We start from the raw sequence: 20,813 nt of genomic DNA on the forward strand, positions 1-20,813 counted from the left end.
GGTCTGACATTGAATTTAACGCGGTTTAAAAACCAACAAAAAAATTCGATGTGTTGTTAACTGTCGTGACGACTACTCACAGTTTTGTTTTCCCTTCTTTATCATTGTTATTCTGAGTGGGATTTTTGTAATATTTGGTAAAAATGTTCCGAAGAAAAAGAGATGAAAGGAAAAGGCCGTGTATAAAACTATTCCGTTGACATTTTAAATCCTCTCTATAAAAGTCGTAATTAAATTTCAAGTTATTTTATGATGACCTACATAGAAAGTTGAAAGAGAATTTGAATCAAGGCAGTTTATTAGTTTCTCTATTAAAGCACGTCTGGGATGACGATGAAGTTATGATAAGAAATTTCTATTCAGGATTCAGACCGATAGATCAATAGTCGCTTATTAAAGTCTGTACGTTATTCCTCACAGAGAGGTCCCAGATGCAACTGGTAGAAATAGCAATTTAAATAACTTTACCGGAGAGCGACATCGGCCCATTTTTTGTTATGTTGTTATCATAATGATGTTATGATTTTAAAATGTCATTGATATTAAATTTAGCTTATTTCTACTGTGATAATCTTCCAAATTTCTGTTACTTAGTGCGAGAGACAGTGGTAAAGAACAGCCATATGCTTATAATGAGATAATCTATCAATGACAACTGATTTCATTATGTAGTCTTTATATACATTCTTTTATTCAATATTATTTGAACTGAATTTAGTATAAATTGTTTAGGTTTTTGTCTGTGATATCACCCTAGGTGGAAGCGGGCGTAAAACCCCGACTAGAAGAAGAATGATATAAATGAGATGAGCTCTAGAAGCTTATACCAGAGAAGGGTTTCTCGTATATCTAGTATTTTGATACAATTGTATTATGCTAAAATAAAATGTTGAATTTAGATCGTTTTTCATTTCTGTAAACTCAAACTATGGCATATTTCGAAAGCGGTTTGATTTCGTTTGTGAGGTAGTTCTGAATCGCTTGGCATAAAAATTAGTTGTTTATAACAATGTTCGATGAAACGTGATCCGTTCCAGATTGTATTAGTGCCATCTTAAATAGACATTATGCAAGAGCTAAATCTGCCTATTGCAAATTAACTTACCAAGACCATAATCAACTCTCATGCCATCGGATATTCTAAATTTTAAATAGATTTAAATATGTTGATGATTTAACGTAAAATGGATAATCCAAACTTTTATTTATAATCGTAACAACGGTAGCAATGACAATTGAGGCTACGCTGTAATTGTATCGGTGATAATTCGGCTCAGAGTGAAGTATTTTGACGGAAATTTTTAACATATTATATGTTTTTAAACTATTATAGCGAAAACTGTCAGCTCTTTATCTAATCTCACATAATTCTCCTTTAAGTATGGATGCTGGTAGTACCATTTCTTAATTGTAAGCATCACACATAAACATTAACCGCAAACAAGACACTACGTTCTAGTATGGCTTATGACTCCATTCACCGAGAATAAAATGTTTACATTTCAATTAAAGCCAATTTCACGCCAAAGCAGTGATGCGTGACGGCTGAAGCTCAGTTAAAAACTTATAAGATTTATATTTTGGGATCACTTCGAGTAGCTACCAAAACTTGAGATAAAACTCGACCCAGCTCCCAAACTAATACATGCACTAATCTAATTTATCAGTTTTGCTGTTTGACTGTTCGTCAATAATGATTGATGTTATTTTGTTAAAATTGTATTATCTGCTGTATTGTTAAGTTCCTGATAAAGTCAGAGATGATCTCCAATTTTCGTAACCAACACGATCAAACACTATATAAGCAGTGAATAATACATTCGGGAATTGCCAGCAAGTTTCTGTGCACTGTTTTGAAAAGGAATGGATGATTAGGTGTTGCAACAGAAAGGTCAATCACCTAACAAGTGGTGTGTCTTGAGCAGTTGAAACGACAACGAGCCAGTGAATTTATATATCTGTATTTCGTTCCGGCTAACTACCTCTTTGATAGTTATCTGAAGTCTGATTTGAGCCACTGAGATTCGCTAAAACAATTATTTTTTGTCAAAAAAGGCATCTTTTCATTCGTTAAATGGGGGGCCAAGTCGGGTCATTCCAACACCAAGTTCATAAAGATGCTATTGGACCTTACTGTAGTGCCAATATAAAACACATGAAAGTAAAATAAAACAAGAACATATGAACTTGAATGATGGCAGTACTTCGACAACTGCTTCATATTAAAGGAGAACTGCGGCAGTTTTTTTTTATAATTTATTCATTATCTGGTGTTAAAATAGTTTAAACAATGCACAATTCCATTTAATGGATAATTCGAACTGATGAAGATTTTTAAAATATTTTATTTATTAACTAATATTAAAATAGCTTCTATAATTCACAACCTTATATGCAAAATTTTCGACTTTAATTAGCAAATTAAGCCACCAGTTGTAAAATCATAAGATAATCCATCTGATTTGCTTCGCTTCGTTTTTTGATACTTTTGATAGCCTTCACTTCATGTAATATATCCATGATAACCGGTTTATTTATGCCCCCGTCAGACCGGGGTGGCGTCCTTACTGCGCTGCTGCGACCGTACGGCGACCAGAAAATGCACAAGGTCGCCGGCAAACGTGAACACAACGGGCGAAAATGTCCCCAAAAACTACAAACTTGAAAAAAAAGTCGTATTCTCATAGTTATACAGTTCAGATCGCAGAACCTTGGCGTTTGCTTTGAACATGCTCAACACGATAGCTGGCGTTTCCACTACGCTTATGGCGATCTTAACGCACTCTAAAACTATTTTCCATCGCCGTAGCAGCGAAGTAAGGACGCTACCCCGGTCTGACGGGGGTATTATTAGGAAAACTTGCCGCTTTTAGAAAGAAGTTCTCAAAACTGCGTCGTAAATAGGATAAACTTGAAAGAAAAACAGCTTCAGACTTTGAAATCTTTGTATGTTAAAACATTCTTTAAATGCGTCGTCCCAATGGCGGACTTCGTCATACAGCCGAGGCTAGATGTAGGGTACTGGAATCTGCTGAGGTTTGGCCGAGTGGGCGCGAGATATGAATGGGGTCGGACTAACCAGGCTTTCCCCTACCTTATAAAAACATGGTAATGCACGGACTTTTTTTCTGTTTTTCTTTCGTGTTCTCTTATCCACTGGCAGTCAATTCTTTTTATAAATTGTAAGATATCCTCTCACAGTCTCACACAACAACTTTTAGTCTTCAAAGGAATTATTAGTGAGCAGAAATTCGCCCATGTATCTGTTATCAGTCGGCACTTCAGCCAGTTATATAGAGGTATGTCTCGTGTTTTCCTTTGGCGTTCGTCACTTCCGATTCAGGAATCTTGTATAACTCAGCTATCGTAGCAATGATCTCTGAGTTAAAATTATATTTGGAACGTGTTTAATTAGTTCTATCACATATGTGATAATGACTGGCACCAATATTGTCCTTTAATAAGTAATTTACATATGAATGAGTAATATATAGAAAAACACTAAAACAATAAAAAGTTCTCGTATAACAAAAAAAAAACCCCAAAAAACAAACACCCCCCCCCCCCCAAAAAAAAACGAATCGTATTATGATCTGTGTTTTAATCAGATTGTGTAATCTCGAAGCGACATGTTTACGGAACACGATGAATAGCTATTATAGCAAGAGTGTGTGGTTTGGTTGGTTCAGAAATAGGGCGTACCAGTTATTCGGATGATGTCATAAACAAATGATTGGAAGCTGTAGACAATGCAGGATATGATTACTCTTTCCAAAACACATAAACCACAATTCTCATTTATTTCGGAAGTTCACATAGCTACGAATTTTCAATTCTTTATAATTATGATTTAAGCTAAGGTGATTTGTTTAATATTCCTCTCATTAAGGACTACCATTTTGATACTAATTCTACATCATCCTCTATTATTTTGTTAGGTGATTCAGGGATATGCTCAATTTACATTTATTCTTTCGCGTTATGATAAAGTGTTATCACTAAAATTCCATCAGAATACTCGATGAAGTTCGAATGCGACTTATTAAGAATCTATTAGTTCTACGGAAAGTGATTAGGAAAAGTAACTGCAGGTAATTCCATTCTAAAATAAATGCACTGAGATCTTGTTGGGAAAAGCTTTTGGCGTGATCACTTCAATTACATCGATTCCGCAATTTTCCACGTAACTGATAGTGTATCAGGCTGTAATTGCTGTTCTAACGAACAAAAATGAATTGTTGTAGAAGATAATGAAATGTTTCATTTCCGTAACTAATGGCCAAGAAAGCAAAAAGAACATGGCTCCGTCAGTCAAAGATCACAGAAATAAAACCTTACTCTTCTTTTAGGGCTTATAATCGGGATAAATTACTGGTACTCTAGTGGAGGTTAAAGGAACATTTAAATAGACATGTTAAGATGGGAATTATGCAAGATTTACTTGAGATTTTGTAGAGAAACTGGTTAATCAATAAATGAATGAATGAACTGGGGTTTTGCGTCCCCCTTTTATGCACCAACCGGGTAATGAAGACCGGCCATATACGTCGTACATTGTGCTGAAACTAAAATGTTCCTCGAACAGCAACTGAATTCCAACCAACAAGGGTTCTTTAAATGCAAGCCAAGGTGTACACTGGACCTTGGTTTTTCATCCTATCCGAAAAAATAGACACTGTTCGTTGTCAGGTCCAACTGACAAGGGGAAGCCACACCTTAACTTTCTAGTCTAGGCCAACAGCTGGTATCGTACCCCGGAACCCTTGGCTAGTCGACGAACAGTTTGTTGTCAGACATGAGTCCAGCGACTTTTAATCTTTCTGTGTGGAGCATGGGTTGTTGCTTTCGATTATGTTAGATTTCAAATTATGTATATTTGACATCAGAAAATATCACGATATCAGAAAATCCAAACACAAAACGACTGTTCTACATCGACTAGGCTAATGAAGACGGGGGCCTATTAAAATTGGAAACAGTCTTTGACGTGAATACAATAGTCGCACACCATTATGTGATTACGTGACAGCAGTATGTCAATGGGAAAATATTGATAGGTCTAATATTAACGTTAACTCAGCCAAAGCTAAGTCGTATATAATTTTATCTTTATTTTAATAATTGACTTGCGCGCAGGGTGCTTGAGCAATGGAAGGAAACCAGACGACCTGCAGAAAGTCCAGACCGACATGATCTAAAGCGCACCCAACCCACTTTATACTTTACTGCTTTTGTCATTACGATGAAGTCAACAAATGTATGTATGTTTACTAAAGGTACGAGTTTCTATCTTTTATCCGATAACCTGACCTGGACAGGCAACATTCCTTGTCTCGTACAACCAGGGAATCGAAACCACGCCCGTTGACCCAATGACAGACCTTATGACACAGCGCGCACGCGCTAACCATTCCGCCATCCACCCCCCCCCCCCAGAAAGGAAATGAATTCGAATGCCAGTAAAAGCCTGATTATACAGACTCCATGAAGGTTTTCATTTGAGTAAGAAGGGGAAAAAAACGTTTTGGATCACACTTCTGAATCTATTCTTGAGATTCAAGCTTTTCTCGTATTTATACGAAAATAAAATGCTTCAGTAAGAGTGAGAGATGTATTTCAGAAGCCATATAGTGTTCAACAAAGTTGATATGTTTCCATAGAAACACCTTTCTTCGCATCAAGTGGATTTTCCATTAACTTTGACAAGTTATATAAAAGATTTCAATCGGAAGCCTTTATACAGAAAACCTGGTTGAGGTGCACTCGAAATAAAGAAGTCGTGACATTAAAACTTCCGTTGTATTGTGTAGGTGACTTGCAGAGATCTTTTAACAGCATGACTTAGTACGTTGTCGTGACTTTTAAAATTGCTCCCAGCAAATGTTAAAAGAGGATTCTGTTTCCAGCGTTAAAAAAAGAGTACTTGATACAAGTATGATTACACGAAACATCTTTATTAAAAATGCTATGGCTGGGTGGAAAGTGACGAATAGGTTTCTTCGTGTAGGAAGGATTCAGCCCACTATCAATATTTCCTGGTTCAAAGTATCTTGGCATTTCAAATCTACTATGAACCTATAAAGACACCCACGACTCTCTAATAATAATACCAGACAAAATAGACTTATGATCGATAAAGGATAATCAAAATCCTCATTTACGAATGGCAAATCCGTGTTACAGTGTGTGGACATGACCATTATCTAAGTGACAGACATATCATTAACAAAGGATCAGCACCCAAACCGTTTGAATTATGACACACTATTGTATTGAGTATATTCGTCCTGGTGCACTACACCTCACCGATACCCCTTTGCAACACTCAAGTAATTAAACCACTGAATCCATTTCAGGGAAATGAAGTCTATGATTATTTAATTTAACGTCAGGTCTTCATCACAGACTACATGCACACCTTGCCTCGCGTACGACACTTTTTTTCTTTGTGGAGCCGAGAGGGGGGGGGGCTATATTATTATTCTACCCGAGCAAGTAAGCAACAGTTAAATGGCAGTGTGATTTCTAAGATCGTTTGCGACATTTCTTTTACATTAAAAACATAACGATTCGTGTATGACGGGGATTTGAGTGAAAAGTCAGTGCTATGTTGTTAGTGCTATTACATGTCCAATGTTGCAAATGTTGAATGTAATGTGTAAATTGGACGAAGTCAAAAGTAAAAAATCCTGTAATACTGACAAATACATCGTGTAAAATGACATCTACTTTTTGTCATTAAACATTTCACAACAAGCCGAAGTCCATCTACCCAGAACTTTCAACACTGAACTCTGACATCTTCTCATTTGACACTCGCCCTATGTATTGTACCCTTCGACATGTCTTGTGTATCGTAACACAGAACAAGTAATGGAATTAGCCAGTATGCAAATTAGTTCACACGGTACCTATTTTTAATCACGCGAGATCTAAGGTGTATGACTGTCTCTTTTTGGTGCTGTCATCTTTTGCATTATAATGCTATCCTGTTTATAAATTATATAATACCCATCCATGGGCCATTGTTCATTCTTCTCCTTTTATTTGTTGAGCCATTATATTTTGTATTATGTATACTTATCATGAAGGGCAGGATGGTTGTTGTGGCAACTTTTTATGTCCACATTGCTCATGGACTGTCGCACACGTTCACACAAAACCCTGGCGACTTCAGAGTAAAATTATTCGTAGGAAAGTCTATGAATTCTACGAACAATCTCTTGTGTTATATGCGGAAGCCGAGGTATTTTACTTTTCCTTCTTTATGTAGAAAAAAAATCATGAAATCAACACCCGGTTGCAGGTCTCATGCCGGGGGGAATTCCCTGCTTGAAAATTATGTTTTCTTCACGCGAGATGTCACGTGATTAAAAAATTTGCATACTGGCCAATTTCATGTCGTGAGTTCTGTGTTACGATGTAAATGTGAAAGGTTGAACGGTACAATACATAGTCCGCGTGTCATATGAGAAGATGTGAGAGTTCAGTGTTTAAAGATCTGACAAAACGTAGATGTCAATTTACACGATGTATTTGTCAGTATTACAATATTTTGTTAAATTTGACGTCCTTCAATTTACACATTACATTCAACATTTGCAACATTGGACATGTAATAGCACTAACAACATAGCACTGACTTTTGACTCAAATCCCCCGTCATATTCGTGAAGCAATAGTTTATTTAATAAAAGCAATAAAGAATGTAATGTAATACATTTCAGAATGAATCTTTTTTCCTCTGTATCGGTGGAAACAACATGGCCATTCACAACAAAATAACTTGCCTACTTAGAGAATGCTATATATCGCCACTTTGCTTTCTGTGCGATAAAATTGAATCTAAGCCGCTTGTAAAAAGTCAAGAAGTTTCATTGAATGTGGTGAACATTCTACAGACAAATGTAATTTGCTAGGAACCGTGATTTGAATTTCAATATAGTTTGTAAAATATGATTTGTAGAGAAAGAAAGTTGAAAGAGAATTTGAATCAATATGTTTTATTAGTTGCGCTATTAAACTGTGTCTGTGATGAACGATGCGGGGTTACGATAAGATCTTTCTATTCATCTGTATAGAGTTGTGCAATTATTAAGGTTTTTATCATTTATGGAACTTGTTGCTCCGGGGAATGAATACAGGAAATTCCTAGATGCATCTTGTTGAAAGCGAAATTAGGATAACTTGAGCAGACAGGCGTATTTATGATTGGGAATTGATAGTTTTCTTTTAAGAAAAAAACTTTGGCTTCTGAAATTCGGTGTAGCGGCTTAACTCGGTACCCGGTTCTGTTTGGTGTCTTATTTATTAGTTGCATACATAAAGGAAATTAACCGTGGCATTAAAATGATATATAGATAATACATTATTTATCGGGGAGTCGCGGTTGCTCAGTGGGTAAGACGCTGGCTCGCTACCCAGGAAACGGGGGTCCGGTGCGTTGGCCGAAAAAGTTCACCCGGATTTTCCGGCACGGTTATCCCTTGTCAGCCTAGCAGGACGCAGGGCCTGGCATAAACAGTGTCTAGTCGTTCACATTGGCTTGCACGTAAAAGAACCTTTGACAGTTGGAATTCGATATAAGATTAGGCTGTAGTGCCGCTGTCCGGGCAACATTTCCCTCATAGAACACTGTATGGAATATCCCCTTCTTTATTGGCCCAATCGGTGTAGAAAAGTAGGGCTTTGAACCCAATTTCATTTCAGACTACTCATCAGACCCAAGTAGGCCTATAAGTAAAACAAGAAATATGTGTAAATAAATAAGACATATAAAATCAAAGTTTTATATGAATAATAAATAGTTGCGTTGTTATAACAAAAGCTTAATATAGACAAAGACAAACTGAGAAACTACATGACAAATATTAATCCTCGTAAACAAGGAACCGAGCCAAACCGTGAAAACGATTCAAAATCATCACGCTGTATATTACATGTACAACATCTAGCCGTTGCTCCAATACTCAACAATTCCCGAACTTTTGCGCTAGTTGTGTTTACACGTGACTAATTAGCATTGTCAAATCAGAGGTAGTGGCACATAACACACTGTAAACAAGTATGGCGGCCTCCATAGAAAAAGAAATAGACAAGTTTACAGCCTTTGTTGATCAGCCATGATTTCCAGCAACCTTGACATTGATCGAACCTTGAACTTTGCAACTCGATTGTCACTTGTAGACATTTTAGCTAGAAGCGCGAGACTTGATAATCGTAACGATATTTTTAACGAAGGATTCTGATAGGATCACAAGCTGGGCTTATACCCAATCGAAATGAATGCTAAAATATGCGGGGTATTACGTGAAGGGCTTTATAAGATGTACGTAGTTAAGGTGAGATCTTGTCTGCGATATCACCTCGGTGGAAGCGGACGTAAAATACAACTAACTCATCATCAAGGTGAGATCAAACCTTCTATTGAAGGTGTGTTTATTAGTGCCTCGTCACTAATCAGAGTGAGGATTGGGTATACACGTCACCACATTTTATTTGACAGTTTGACAAAGCAAATATCGTTCGTCCGATTAACCAGATTTTACCTTCCTTGTCAAGATTACCCTTTCATGATAGTTTGAAATTTTATTTCTGTTGAAATAACCGGAAAATGACCAAATGGCTTCGAATGTTTGTTGTACTTTTTTTTTATAAATGTAATATGTAGAAATATATAAAACTATTTTTACCGAAGGCGAATGTAAAGGCGGGTATGTGAATTTCTGTCTCGTTTTTATTCAGTCATTCGACTTGTATATACTTGTTTATGATGTCTTATTAAGAGAAGTCAGAAGAAATAAGCACACGAATAATCGGATTAATTCCTGGAATCACAGTCACTAATCTTATTGTTAAAAATAATCACTATAACCGGCCGTTTCTGTTGGCATGTAAGCACGTGCTTATCACTTATTTTTGGCCCATCTTCATTAACCTAGTTGGTGCAGAAAAGTAAGAGATTAAACCCCATTGCATTTCATTTCTGATTTTGAACAACGTATATGACATTTCTGAGCTGTATTTACGATAAAACTTTAAAAAAATATATCGCAAACCACAATTGAAAAGTTGAAGATAACGCAGAATAATCATTAAAATAAAAATAATATTGAGTCAACATTACAGGAACGGCTGATACCGAAGATGACAAATCAGACTGGCTTTGGATGTATGAGCATTTATCAGATGTTTTATTTACGATATAATTTATTTTTTCAATATCGCAAACCACAATTGAAAGAGAGAGAGAGAGAAATGGGGTTTAACGTCCATTCGACACAGACTAGGTCATTTCGGGACTAACATATGGTTTAATTTTATTTCAATAATTCGCTTGCGCGTTGGGGTCTATAGCAGTTGGAGGAAACCGAGGTTGGACAGACAACCCTACTCCTTGTCACGTACAACCGGGGATTCGAAACCACGCCAGTTGACTCAGAGAGAGAGAGAGAGAAATGGGGTTTAATGTCCACTCGACACAAAGTATATAATTTCGGGACTAACACATGGTTCAATTTTATTTAAAAAATTCGCTTGCGCGTAGGGGTCTTTAGCAGTGGGAGGAAACCGGAGGACCCGGAGAAAACCCACGAGGTTGGACAGGCAACCCTACTCCTTGTCAAGTACAACCGGGGATTCGAAACCACGCCAGTTGACTCAATGGCAGGCCTCGTGATACAGCGTGCACATGCCCAGTTGACTCAATGACAGACCTTATGATACAGCGCGCGCACGTGCTAACCATTTGGCCATCCACCCCACCCCCCGCCACAATTGAAAAGTTCAAGTTAACACAGACCACAAACCGTATTTAAAAAAACCCCATTGACTGTCAACATTCCAGGAACGGTTGGTAAAGAAGATAAAAATAATCTGGTTGGTTTTGGATGTTTGCCCGTGTATCAGATGTTTTATTTGGGGTTTACAACCGTGTCTCTAATTTACAACATCTAATATAGTCAAAGATTAATGTCACGAGAGAAATTAGATTACATGAGTTAATTAACGCCAAGAACTCAAGCAGTAAAATTAAGATTCCAGTAAACGAAGGAAACAGAGCGAAAAGTCTAGTTTAGACAATTAAATATATAATAATGTTAGATTACTACACACAACTAGTGTCACTATTACACTCAATCAATATTCTTGTTAAAAATACCACTGATCTTTGTTGATTTATAGGGAATGAAATGGCTTTAACATTCTGCACCGATTGGACTAATAAAGACGAGAATCTTTAAAGGGGCTAAACCTCTTGAGTAATGTTAAACCAGATGTATTATTTCTATTGCGCTAAAACAACCCTTCTAGGTATCAATGTGACCACATTGATATGTATTAAAGATATGGGAGATTAGGTATCGAGTTGGCAGTTCTCACTATAATAGTTAAAAACTAGATAATGTAAAGGTAATTTGCTGAAAATTTCATTCAAATTGATCCACTATGAATCGAGAACTAAGCGACTGAAATTTCCCCCTAGCCTCGGTCATCATTACTAAAGTCAGTACAATAAACAGCATAGTCTCGATTATCCAATCGAGAAGGAAAGTTATGCAGTAAATCGGCTCACAATCCACTAAAGATCGCAGGCTAGCGCTGCCAGCTAGTGTTGATTATGGCCTGGATAGGTTAATTAATGTCTAATTAATGATTTAGATAACATTTCAGGCCTAAAGAAAGACCTGTAATAGACAGATTTAGCTCTTGCATAATATATGTTTAATATATTCTTTAGGTTTCAATTTTAAGGACATTTTGTAATGAATGACACCACGTAAATACAAGTTTAACTAAACTATAAGTGAATATCGTGTGATACAAACCATCTTCCGAAAAATACCCATGTGGTCAGACTTTATATCCCCCCCCCCCAAAAAAAAAAGGACAAAAGGACTTGAAAAATCCTGAGGGGTTTTGTCGGCCCACACTAGAAGTCGCATCAGGGACCCCCCCCCCCCACACACACACACCCTACTCCCCACACACCCTACTCACACACCCTACTGATCCATTAACGCAAACCTCTCTAAATAAGACCCAGCTTCTTAATACCGCAAGACCTAAGCAATTTGTGGAATAAATATTATGATATTGATTATTTTGTCTGTTAAATTTTGCAGGTTGATGATTGCTTGGAGATGGAAGTAAAAGATGATCTACTGAAGGATACCAGTACCAACCACCGTGTATTTCGTCGCCCAGTTTTACTCATCGCCATCTTAATTATAGCAGTCGCCATCTTTATTTTGTGTCCCTTTCTACAGCTGGCCACAGAATCTCACAAAGAGTCGTCAAGTGAGGATAATGACACGTGGATTACGGAACGAAGAGACGCGGGAATGACGGGTAATTTTGTGCAGATAGACAATTTGTGGGATGGGCAGCCGCTTTAGAATTGCCCGTTAAAAAAGTTATTTTAAACCTGATAAACACAATTTCCTATCTCTTTATAATACAGTGCTCGACAATCTGTGACGAAATCGCGCAATTTCGATCTAAGCAGCTAATAACTGTGAAACGAAATCCCCTTTTGCGCAGCGAACCCTTTAATTAAGAACCTATATATCAAACACTGATCTGTCATTAATAGAGGATTAAGTGTTAACTTTTTTCTGACGATAAATTATAGTGTGTGGTTGATCTTTGTCAAAACTTATCTGTTTAAAATCCGACAATAAATTAGGACTTGAGCATCATGTCGGATAGATTATTGGTAAACGCATAAAGTGCGAGGCCCCCCACCCATTTGTGATTTCAGCTGACAGTAGTGTGTTACACCAGTGTATATAAAACAAGGATGATGTATGGTCAATGTCAACTCTGTTACCAACACAGAATTATGGCGATGATAAAACCTCATGTCTTCATTGGTTACGGTCTCCGACTAGTAATCCACTGCCATTGACTTCAATGTTAAATTTATGTCATGGTATTGAACATTCTGATGATCTTGCTCTTTTATAATTTATAACCCCAAAGAGCCCAATGCTGACTGGGGTTGACCATCTCGATTTTTTGCTACGACTGTATAAATGAACCTATAGCCTGTGACGTCATTTATGTATGTGATTTCTGTAATCGTTTACTTCCTGGTCCGTTCGCCTCCAAAGTCATAACTAATTACAAAAACCTCCAGGAGAACCAACGTCCTATACGTTGCCACCGGAAAAGCCAGGAAGTGGGGACTAAGGAAGTAAGTCTGTCTTCGTGCTCACAGGCAAATCGACATAATTTCAAAACAAGTTCCCGCAAATTGAATAGCATAATTTATGACATATCATTATTGAGGCGATGTTTATTAATTTCAAATTCTTTTTCGTATTTTGTAATATATTCTTTTGTTATTCAGATAAACCCTAAGAAACACATTTCATTGATATTGAATCTCCCGTTTGTATATTTACGAATCGAATCCCCCTTTTGATTGGGTTGAGAAGTATTTCATTGATATTGAATCGTCTGTTTGAATAGGTTTGAATTATACGGTGCACAATTAATCCATTGATATTGAATTGCACTATCGAATATTTTCGAATAATGGGTTGTAAAAAAAATCAGACACGAGATGATCGCAATCCTTATAGTGTTATTGTTTGTTTTCATTTCATTTACATTAATCGAAACAATTAGTTATGTGAATAAACATTCATTGGAGAGGACATTTCTGTTATTCGGGAATCCATGTCATTATTTAGATTTTATCTCACACCCATTTAATGGTTACAAAACCCGGAAGAAGACTTTAAATTTAATTTCTAATCACTTTGATTGTAAAGTCAACTTTACTGACCGGTGTTTCTTTGAATTTATTAAAATTATTATATTTAAAAACTGTGTTTTAAATTAACTTCTATTTATTATCTAGCATTAAAATAGTTTCAAAACATGCTGATCGTTTACTCTTTGTAAGTGACTTTATTAGAGGAGGGAACCACGGTGGCACATCAGGTCCCGGGTTCACTCCCTGTGTTGGCTGAGGAAGTTCCTTGAGACCTCTCGACGTGGTTTCACCATGTCAGTGTTACATGGCGGAGGGTCTGGCAAGGAACAGTGTCTAACCGTTCGGATGGGACGAAAAAACGAAGTCCCGTGTACACATTGGGGTGTACCTAAAACACCCCTTCGCAGTTGGAATTAGAAATAAGAGTAGGCCGTAGTATCGCTGCCCGGGAGAAATATCCCCGATAAGTCAGTGCAGAAAGTAGGACGATAAACCCCATTTTATTTCTACTGGAGGAAGTTAAAATTACCGTACGCATAAACATAAAATATTACGAAATAAAACTATATATATATATATAAAAAAAACAACAAAAAAACAACAGCGGTTACATTTGTATACTTGTTTTTGATCTCTATGATCTGAGATTTCTATACATGCTCTGAACCATTGATGTTGTGTTTTGAATAGATGAGACAGAATGTTTGATAGGTGATGTATTATTAAAACCCGACATGTCTATCTTATTTGTTCGTGCTAATTAGTCCTAATCAGCATCCCATCCCATGTTTGTTGGGTTCAACTTTACCTTTTCTGCACGTGCCAAGAATACATTTAGGAAAATCTGATTTAATTTTCATGGAAAGGTTGTCATAACATCAACTAAACCAACCGAGACACGTCAACCCAAAACCTAATTCAACTAAAACATCCGACACATGTCCGCCCAAAGTCTAATTCAACTAAACCAACCGAGACGTGTCAACCCAAAGTTTAATTCAACTAAATCAACAGAAACATGTCAACCCAAAGTCAAATTCAGCTAAACCAACCGAGACATGTCAACCCTAAGTTTAATTCAACTAAATCAACCGAGACATGTCAACAAAAAGTCTAATTCAACTAAACCGAACGAGAAATGTCAACCCAAAGTCTAATTCAACTACACCAAACGAGACATGTCAACCCAAAGTCTAATTCACTTAAAGCAACCGAGACATGTCACCCAACGTGTAATGCACCTAAAGCAACCGAAGCATGTCACCAATGCGTCTAATAAAGCAGTCGAGACATGTCAACCCAAAGTCTAATTTGCCTAAAGCAACCGAGACATGTCAACCCGGATTCTAATTCAATGAAGATGAAAGCTACCGAGAAATGTCACCAATGAGCCTAAAGCAACTGAGACATGTCAACCCAGGGTCTAAATTCACATTCACAAATATCAAAATAAAGTATAGAATTGGGATTATCTGATCTGATTAGTGATAGGACAAGCTCTTAACGGATATAACTAAACTTCAGTTTCCAAAGTTGCAACTACTTTTTAGTTTCATTCTTTGCTTACTGTGTCGACACAGTACCATAAAAATTTGAACGACGAGCTGCCATCCCCCAAAACATATCACCACATCAAATAAAATTTTATTTTTAGACTAAAATCAAAAACATATAAATATTTTAAAAGTTGAGTGAATCCCAAGACCTTCCACTACAATACAGTATGTGTTATCGACTGAAACATAATTCCAATATCAGACATGCTAGTCTAATTAAAGATAACATATTGTGATAATTAAGTCCATAACATGATTATTTTTGACACAAATTTCAATAATAAATGATGTTCTTGGTAAGATATGAAAACCAGTACAATATCTAATCAATAAGAAGATCAATTTTGCCGATGAAACAGATTTGTTCGTTACAACATATGGCATATTCAATAAAGTTTGATAGTCGAACTCCCTAGGATATAATTTTGCAGAGATTTTAGGACGTGGTAAGTAAACCTTTTCTTTATAAATTTCGCGACCCTACACAGGGAGTAGCACAGAGAGAGAAAAATTGGATTTAACTTCCACGCGACACAAACCACAACATTTCGAGACCAACATTTTATTTCAATAATTCGATTGAGTGCATGGGTCTTCAGCAGGCCCTCATACTAAACTTAGGCTGTCTGTCTACACTTAGCTCCGCTTGAGAGCATGCAGCCACTAAGCTAGTTGACCGACATATTTAGTCCTAAATCGACGAGTTTAGTTGAAAACACTAATTATACTTCGGGAATTTTGTTGAGTTTTTATTCTGCTTCCATTTAATAAAATTAAAAAAGTTTATTTAGTGTTTGTGTGTATGGAAAATGTGAAACGGAGTAGAAACGCTTTACAAAACAGTATACTAATATTTGGATATGGCGGTCATTTAGTGCAGAGATCTATTCTCAAGCAATAAAGTAGATCGGTCTCTGTTTGTAGAATGGCAGGCACTCTGTCATGCACCATTGACAAGGGGGGGGGGGGAACCCAAAACTCGAACATTGGACCTCCAGGTGGGCGAGCCAACGTCTCACTCGCTGACCACCGGGCTTTCCTATAATAACAAGCGTTAACATACACAATGATGATACTATGATCACAAGCTTTATTATAATACATAAAATTTGCACCTTATTATGGATCAATGAGATTTAAACTGACAATCAAAATAATAATATGATTTATAGCCTTGACACCAGTTTAACGTTTTGGGGTGACATAAAACCCTTCTTAATTTGAAACAGGAAGTGTTTATCTCTTAATTGTAGCACAAATCTGATAGGTCTTCGATTCCCATCGGCCGATAACATGTAATAAAATGTTTTACAATAGTTGGCAACAGGTGTAGTTGTAATGTCATTGTAACAATAACACTATTTATACATGTACATATTATACCATACGGTATAATATATTATCGTCCAAATCAATATATTAAATATAACATTATTTTATCGTGTTTTCTATAGGAATTTCTACGGTTATCTTTTTTCCCAGTCTTCAGTTTCTTGTTAATACTAACTTCTATGAAGTTGTTACACGTGTACAATGAATTTATAAATTAAAAATTCAGCCAACAGTTAACAGATAATGAAAATGACTTTCCAGCAACAGAAATTTAACGAGGGAGAGAGAGAGGGGGGAGAGAGTGAGAGAGAGGGAGAGGTTTAACGTCCAAACTAGGTTATTTCGGGACTGACACGTGGTTCAATTTTATTTCAATTACTCGCTTGTGCGTAGGGGTCTTTAGCAGTGGGAGGAAACCGGAGGACCCGGAGAAATGCCACGAGGTTGGACAGGCGACCCTACTCGTTGTCACATACAACAGGAGAATCGAAACCACGCCAGTTGACTGAAAAACAGGCCTTATGATACAGCGCGCACGCGCTAACCGTTCGGCCATCCACCTCCCTACAGTTAACAAACGACGCGTTAGCAGCAAGATAACGACTAGTTAGAGTTTAACGGATCGTTAAAATAACGGAGTTTTGAAAAAACGGTCCCTGTTCTCCTCTTATCAAATTTCACATACATTACTATCAGCCCATTAACTACACTTGACTGTGCCATCCAAAGCAAGTACGCCGATCGTGATTGTATGAGATGTTGTGTAGTTTTATGGAACAGACTTCTCATAGAAACATTGAACACTTTTAAGTCACGGTTCAAGGTATTAATTTTCAAACAAATATATGACTAGCGCACTTGAGCAGATTACTGGCAATAATGCCCTCTACAAATTCATAATTTATTATTATTAATTTATTATAAACTTGTTCAGAAACGCAGATTCGTCCAAATACAGATCTATATTTTGTTACGTTTTTTTTTTCATACTTTCGATGGCCTATATACATGAAGATCTGACCAGATGTAAAGGGGTCATAAAAGCGGCTTTTTGACCCTATGACGTTAGACATTGATTAATTAATCAGCGTTGACGTTTCTAGTGGTTTACTGCATGACTGGATTTATTGCATGTATATCATATATAGTAACAATGAATCTATAAATGTTGAATAATGTGTTTTTAAGTATGAGCATTTATTTTGACATTTGAGCAGTCAAAAACTCCGTTACAATATACAACTTCTTTACAAAATACAATAATCAAATAAGGCCCCGGTTTCCTTCCACTGCTAAAGACCCCTACGCGCAATGGAATTATTGAAGTAAAATTGAACCATGTGTTAGTTCCGAAATGACCTAGTTTATGTCGAGTGGAAGTAAAATTCTCATCTACCTCTCTCCCTCTCTCTCTCTCTTAATATAAGAATTAACACCATTCTACTTGAGAAATGTGGTTGATAAACTGTCGATGGCTGTATTTGTAACATTACGCGTTTACCTCATGCAAAGATGGGGGACGATCTTTCTTCCGAATTATTAGCAGTATTGCTACTTTATTTAAACTATCGTTAAGAAGTAAAGTCAATTTCTTCTTGGTTGGACAATAAGTCTTAATACGGACTGCTACTATTCTATAGCCGCCATATTGGACAGAATTATCCTAAGGCTTAATGCTATATTTTTTTCAGGTTTGTTCGGTGAAAATGAAGAAAAAATACGGAACACTCTGGCTTCTTCTTATTGGAATTGTATTATACACATGTCTTCAAATATATTTAATTGGTAGTTTTTGTTCTACTGACGACTTTATTGGAAAAGTGCAAAGGTTTGATACCAAACAGAGTTTGGAATATAAGTTTGCTGAGTATAAGTTTCCTGATTCCATACCACGTGATGTATTGGAGCTTGAGCGACGAAAGGTCCCCAATATATTTTACTACGTTTTTTGTAGCCGTGTTCGTAACCATACTTTTACTTTTCACCATTATCTAAGTGTAATTAGCGTATGGCGCAATTTTGAACCGGATGCTATAGAGATCAATTATAAAGGGGCGATAATTCAAGACAAGTATAATATCTGGTTGGATGAATTAAAACTCAAAATACCATCCTTAATAGTCAAAGAAATGCCAGATTACTGGATGATGAACGACGGATGTGCTTCTTCTTATGGAATAGCTGCATTACGTGATAGAGGCGGGGTTTTTGTGTCATCAGGTGTTGTTTTAACCAAACATTCATTATTGCACATGGACACCCAATTTTCTCTTATTGTCGACTATACTAATAACATCAAAGTTGTGTTTAGTACTCTTCAACATCCTGATCTGAATTATATTAAAATTGATTCTGCACTTCGTTATGTAAATCCCAATAAGAACTTTAGCAGTATAACGAACATCTGTGACGAGTATAAGAACAAAAGTTTTGAATATAGCCGATCACATTGTATGGTAGTTATTTCTAGTTTACTGCCTAAAGATTTATTTGCAGCGAAGAACAGTCAAGATAATTATTTGTATCATCTGTATACAGGTAAAAGAACTGTAAGGAGGAGTAATGATACGCAAGTAATCAGTGAAAACTGTGATGTAGATGTGCCATATGTGAAACACATTCCCAAAATAGTGCATTATATATGGTTTCATTCTGTAAAGCTGACATATGCGATGTATCTTAGTTTAATTAGCACGCTGTACATAGTGCAGCCCGACAAGATCTATATTCACAGCGACCTTCACATTCACGGGGACTACTGGGAAAAATTAAAAAACAATTCCAAAATTATTCTAGTATATCGCGAATCCCCTAGAACCATATTTGGACATAAGGTTAAGTACTCAACTCATGGAAGTGATATCGTTCGAGCAGATATTCTATTCAAATATGGCGGTGTATATCTCGATTGGGACGCCATCTGGCTTAAGCCTATCGATGATCTCCTTACTTCCGGTTTTCCTGCCATAGCAAACTACGATCACATGGTGGCTACTGTGACATTTCCAAGGCAGATTAATCTGGGCGTCGCCATGGCAAAACCTCGTTCTAAATTTATTCAAAAATGGCAAGAGGCATTTGTGAATTATAAAAGCGATGATTTTTATTACAATGCACTACAATTGCCATATCAAATATTTGAGAGAAACCCAGAGTTATTGCATATTGAAGACAGGTTACAGGTGATGTGTTTACGTTTGAAATGTCATCCAATTTTTCACAAGGACCATCGGGATTGGACACGTGAACAGCCATTCGATTGGCACCACGTATATGCAATTCATTTCACCTATCCAGACCCTCCAGAGTTCAAATCTGAATCCGTTTTGCTCAAATCCACAGGGATGTTTGCAGATATTGGGCGCCGTGTTTTATCCAAGTCTCCTGGTATAGAGGATTAGGTTTTGTAACTGCTACAATAAAAGAGTTTAACAACCACTCGATGAAAACTGGGTCAATATTATTTCAATAATTTGCTTTCGCGTTAAGTGTCTTTTGCATTGGGGGTGGGGCAGAGGACACATGCTGGGAATCGAAAACACGCAACTTAACTCAATGACAGACTTGCTACCTAAAACTTTATTTTGATCTAAATCCAACACACAGGGTAAGACAGATACGCTAGCCACCAGATTCTTCGTTATACTATCTTTTATCCAACTATCAAAAGTCGGTGGCAACACGTTCATTACCCAATAGCTTCCAGCGAGTGTCGTCAAGATACGGTCATAAATGTCTGATTCTAGTAATAAACAAATATTGAACAAGAAGATAATAGAAGAGAAGGCCAGCGGCGATTAGATCGCAAATGGCGCTAACACCACGGGCTAATTACTCATCGTTAACCCACTGATAACTATCTATTCCTGAAAATCTAATGACAATCTCAAAGCCGTAGAATGGGTTGCGGGTACGGCAACAGTCTTTATACAAGGAATCCTAATCACTATTAGTCCTCGTTCTACTATTAAAAGCAGTGGTATTTATAAAAAACATAACATGATACAACTCTATGCGCATAGAATACAATTTCCATTTATTACTGAGCGGCGTTTCGACGAGGATTCTCTTGTCTTTATCAAGGATTCACTAACTAGGAGATCTGGGGTTCACCTCCAGTGCTGGCCGAGAAAGTTTCCCCGGAATTGCCCAGCGTGGTTTTCCCGTGTCAGTGGTGCAGGGAGGAGGGCATGGCAAGT

The 20,813-nt window shown here is 37.0% G+C and overlaps 1 protein-coding gene and 1 long non-coding RNA gene across 2 annotated transcripts in view; both read left to right on the forward strand.

Moving 5' to 3' along the window:
- LOC126810613 (uncharacterized) overlaps positions 1-13,891 on the forward strand; it is a 31,995-nt gene extending 18,104 nt beyond the window's left edge. Inside the window, exon 2 of the long non-coding RNA XR_007675272.1 lies at positions 12,126-13,891. This is a non-coding gene — a long non-coding RNA (uncharacterized LOC126810613). The remainder of the gene's footprint in view (positions 1-12,125) is intronic.
- A 4,420-nt stretch (positions 13,892-18,311) lies between these two features.
- LOC126810594 (uncharacterized) lies at positions 18,312-20,015 on the forward strand. Its single transcript, XM_050535750.2, has one exon. The coding sequence runs from the start codon at positions 18,321-18,323 to the stop codon at positions 20,013-20,015; it is 1,695 nt and encodes a 564-aa protein (XP_050391707.1). The 5' UTR covers positions 18,312-18,320.
- Positions 20,016-20,813: the final 798 nt, after the last annotated feature.

The sequence above is a fragment of the Patella vulgata genome, chromosome 2 (genome assembly GCF_932274485.2).
Source record: "Patella vulgata chromosome 2, xgPatVulg1.2, whole genome shotgun sequence".
In the NCBI taxonomy this organism is placed as follows: domain Eukaryota; kingdom Metazoa; phylum Mollusca; class Gastropoda; family Patellidae; genus Patella; species Patella vulgata.

Excerpts from the sequence above, each read along its gene's own strand:
- LOC126810594 (XM_050535750.2), top strand. The coding sequence starts at position 18,321 with ATGAAGAAAAAATACGGAACACTCTGGCTTCTTCTTATTGGAATTGTA.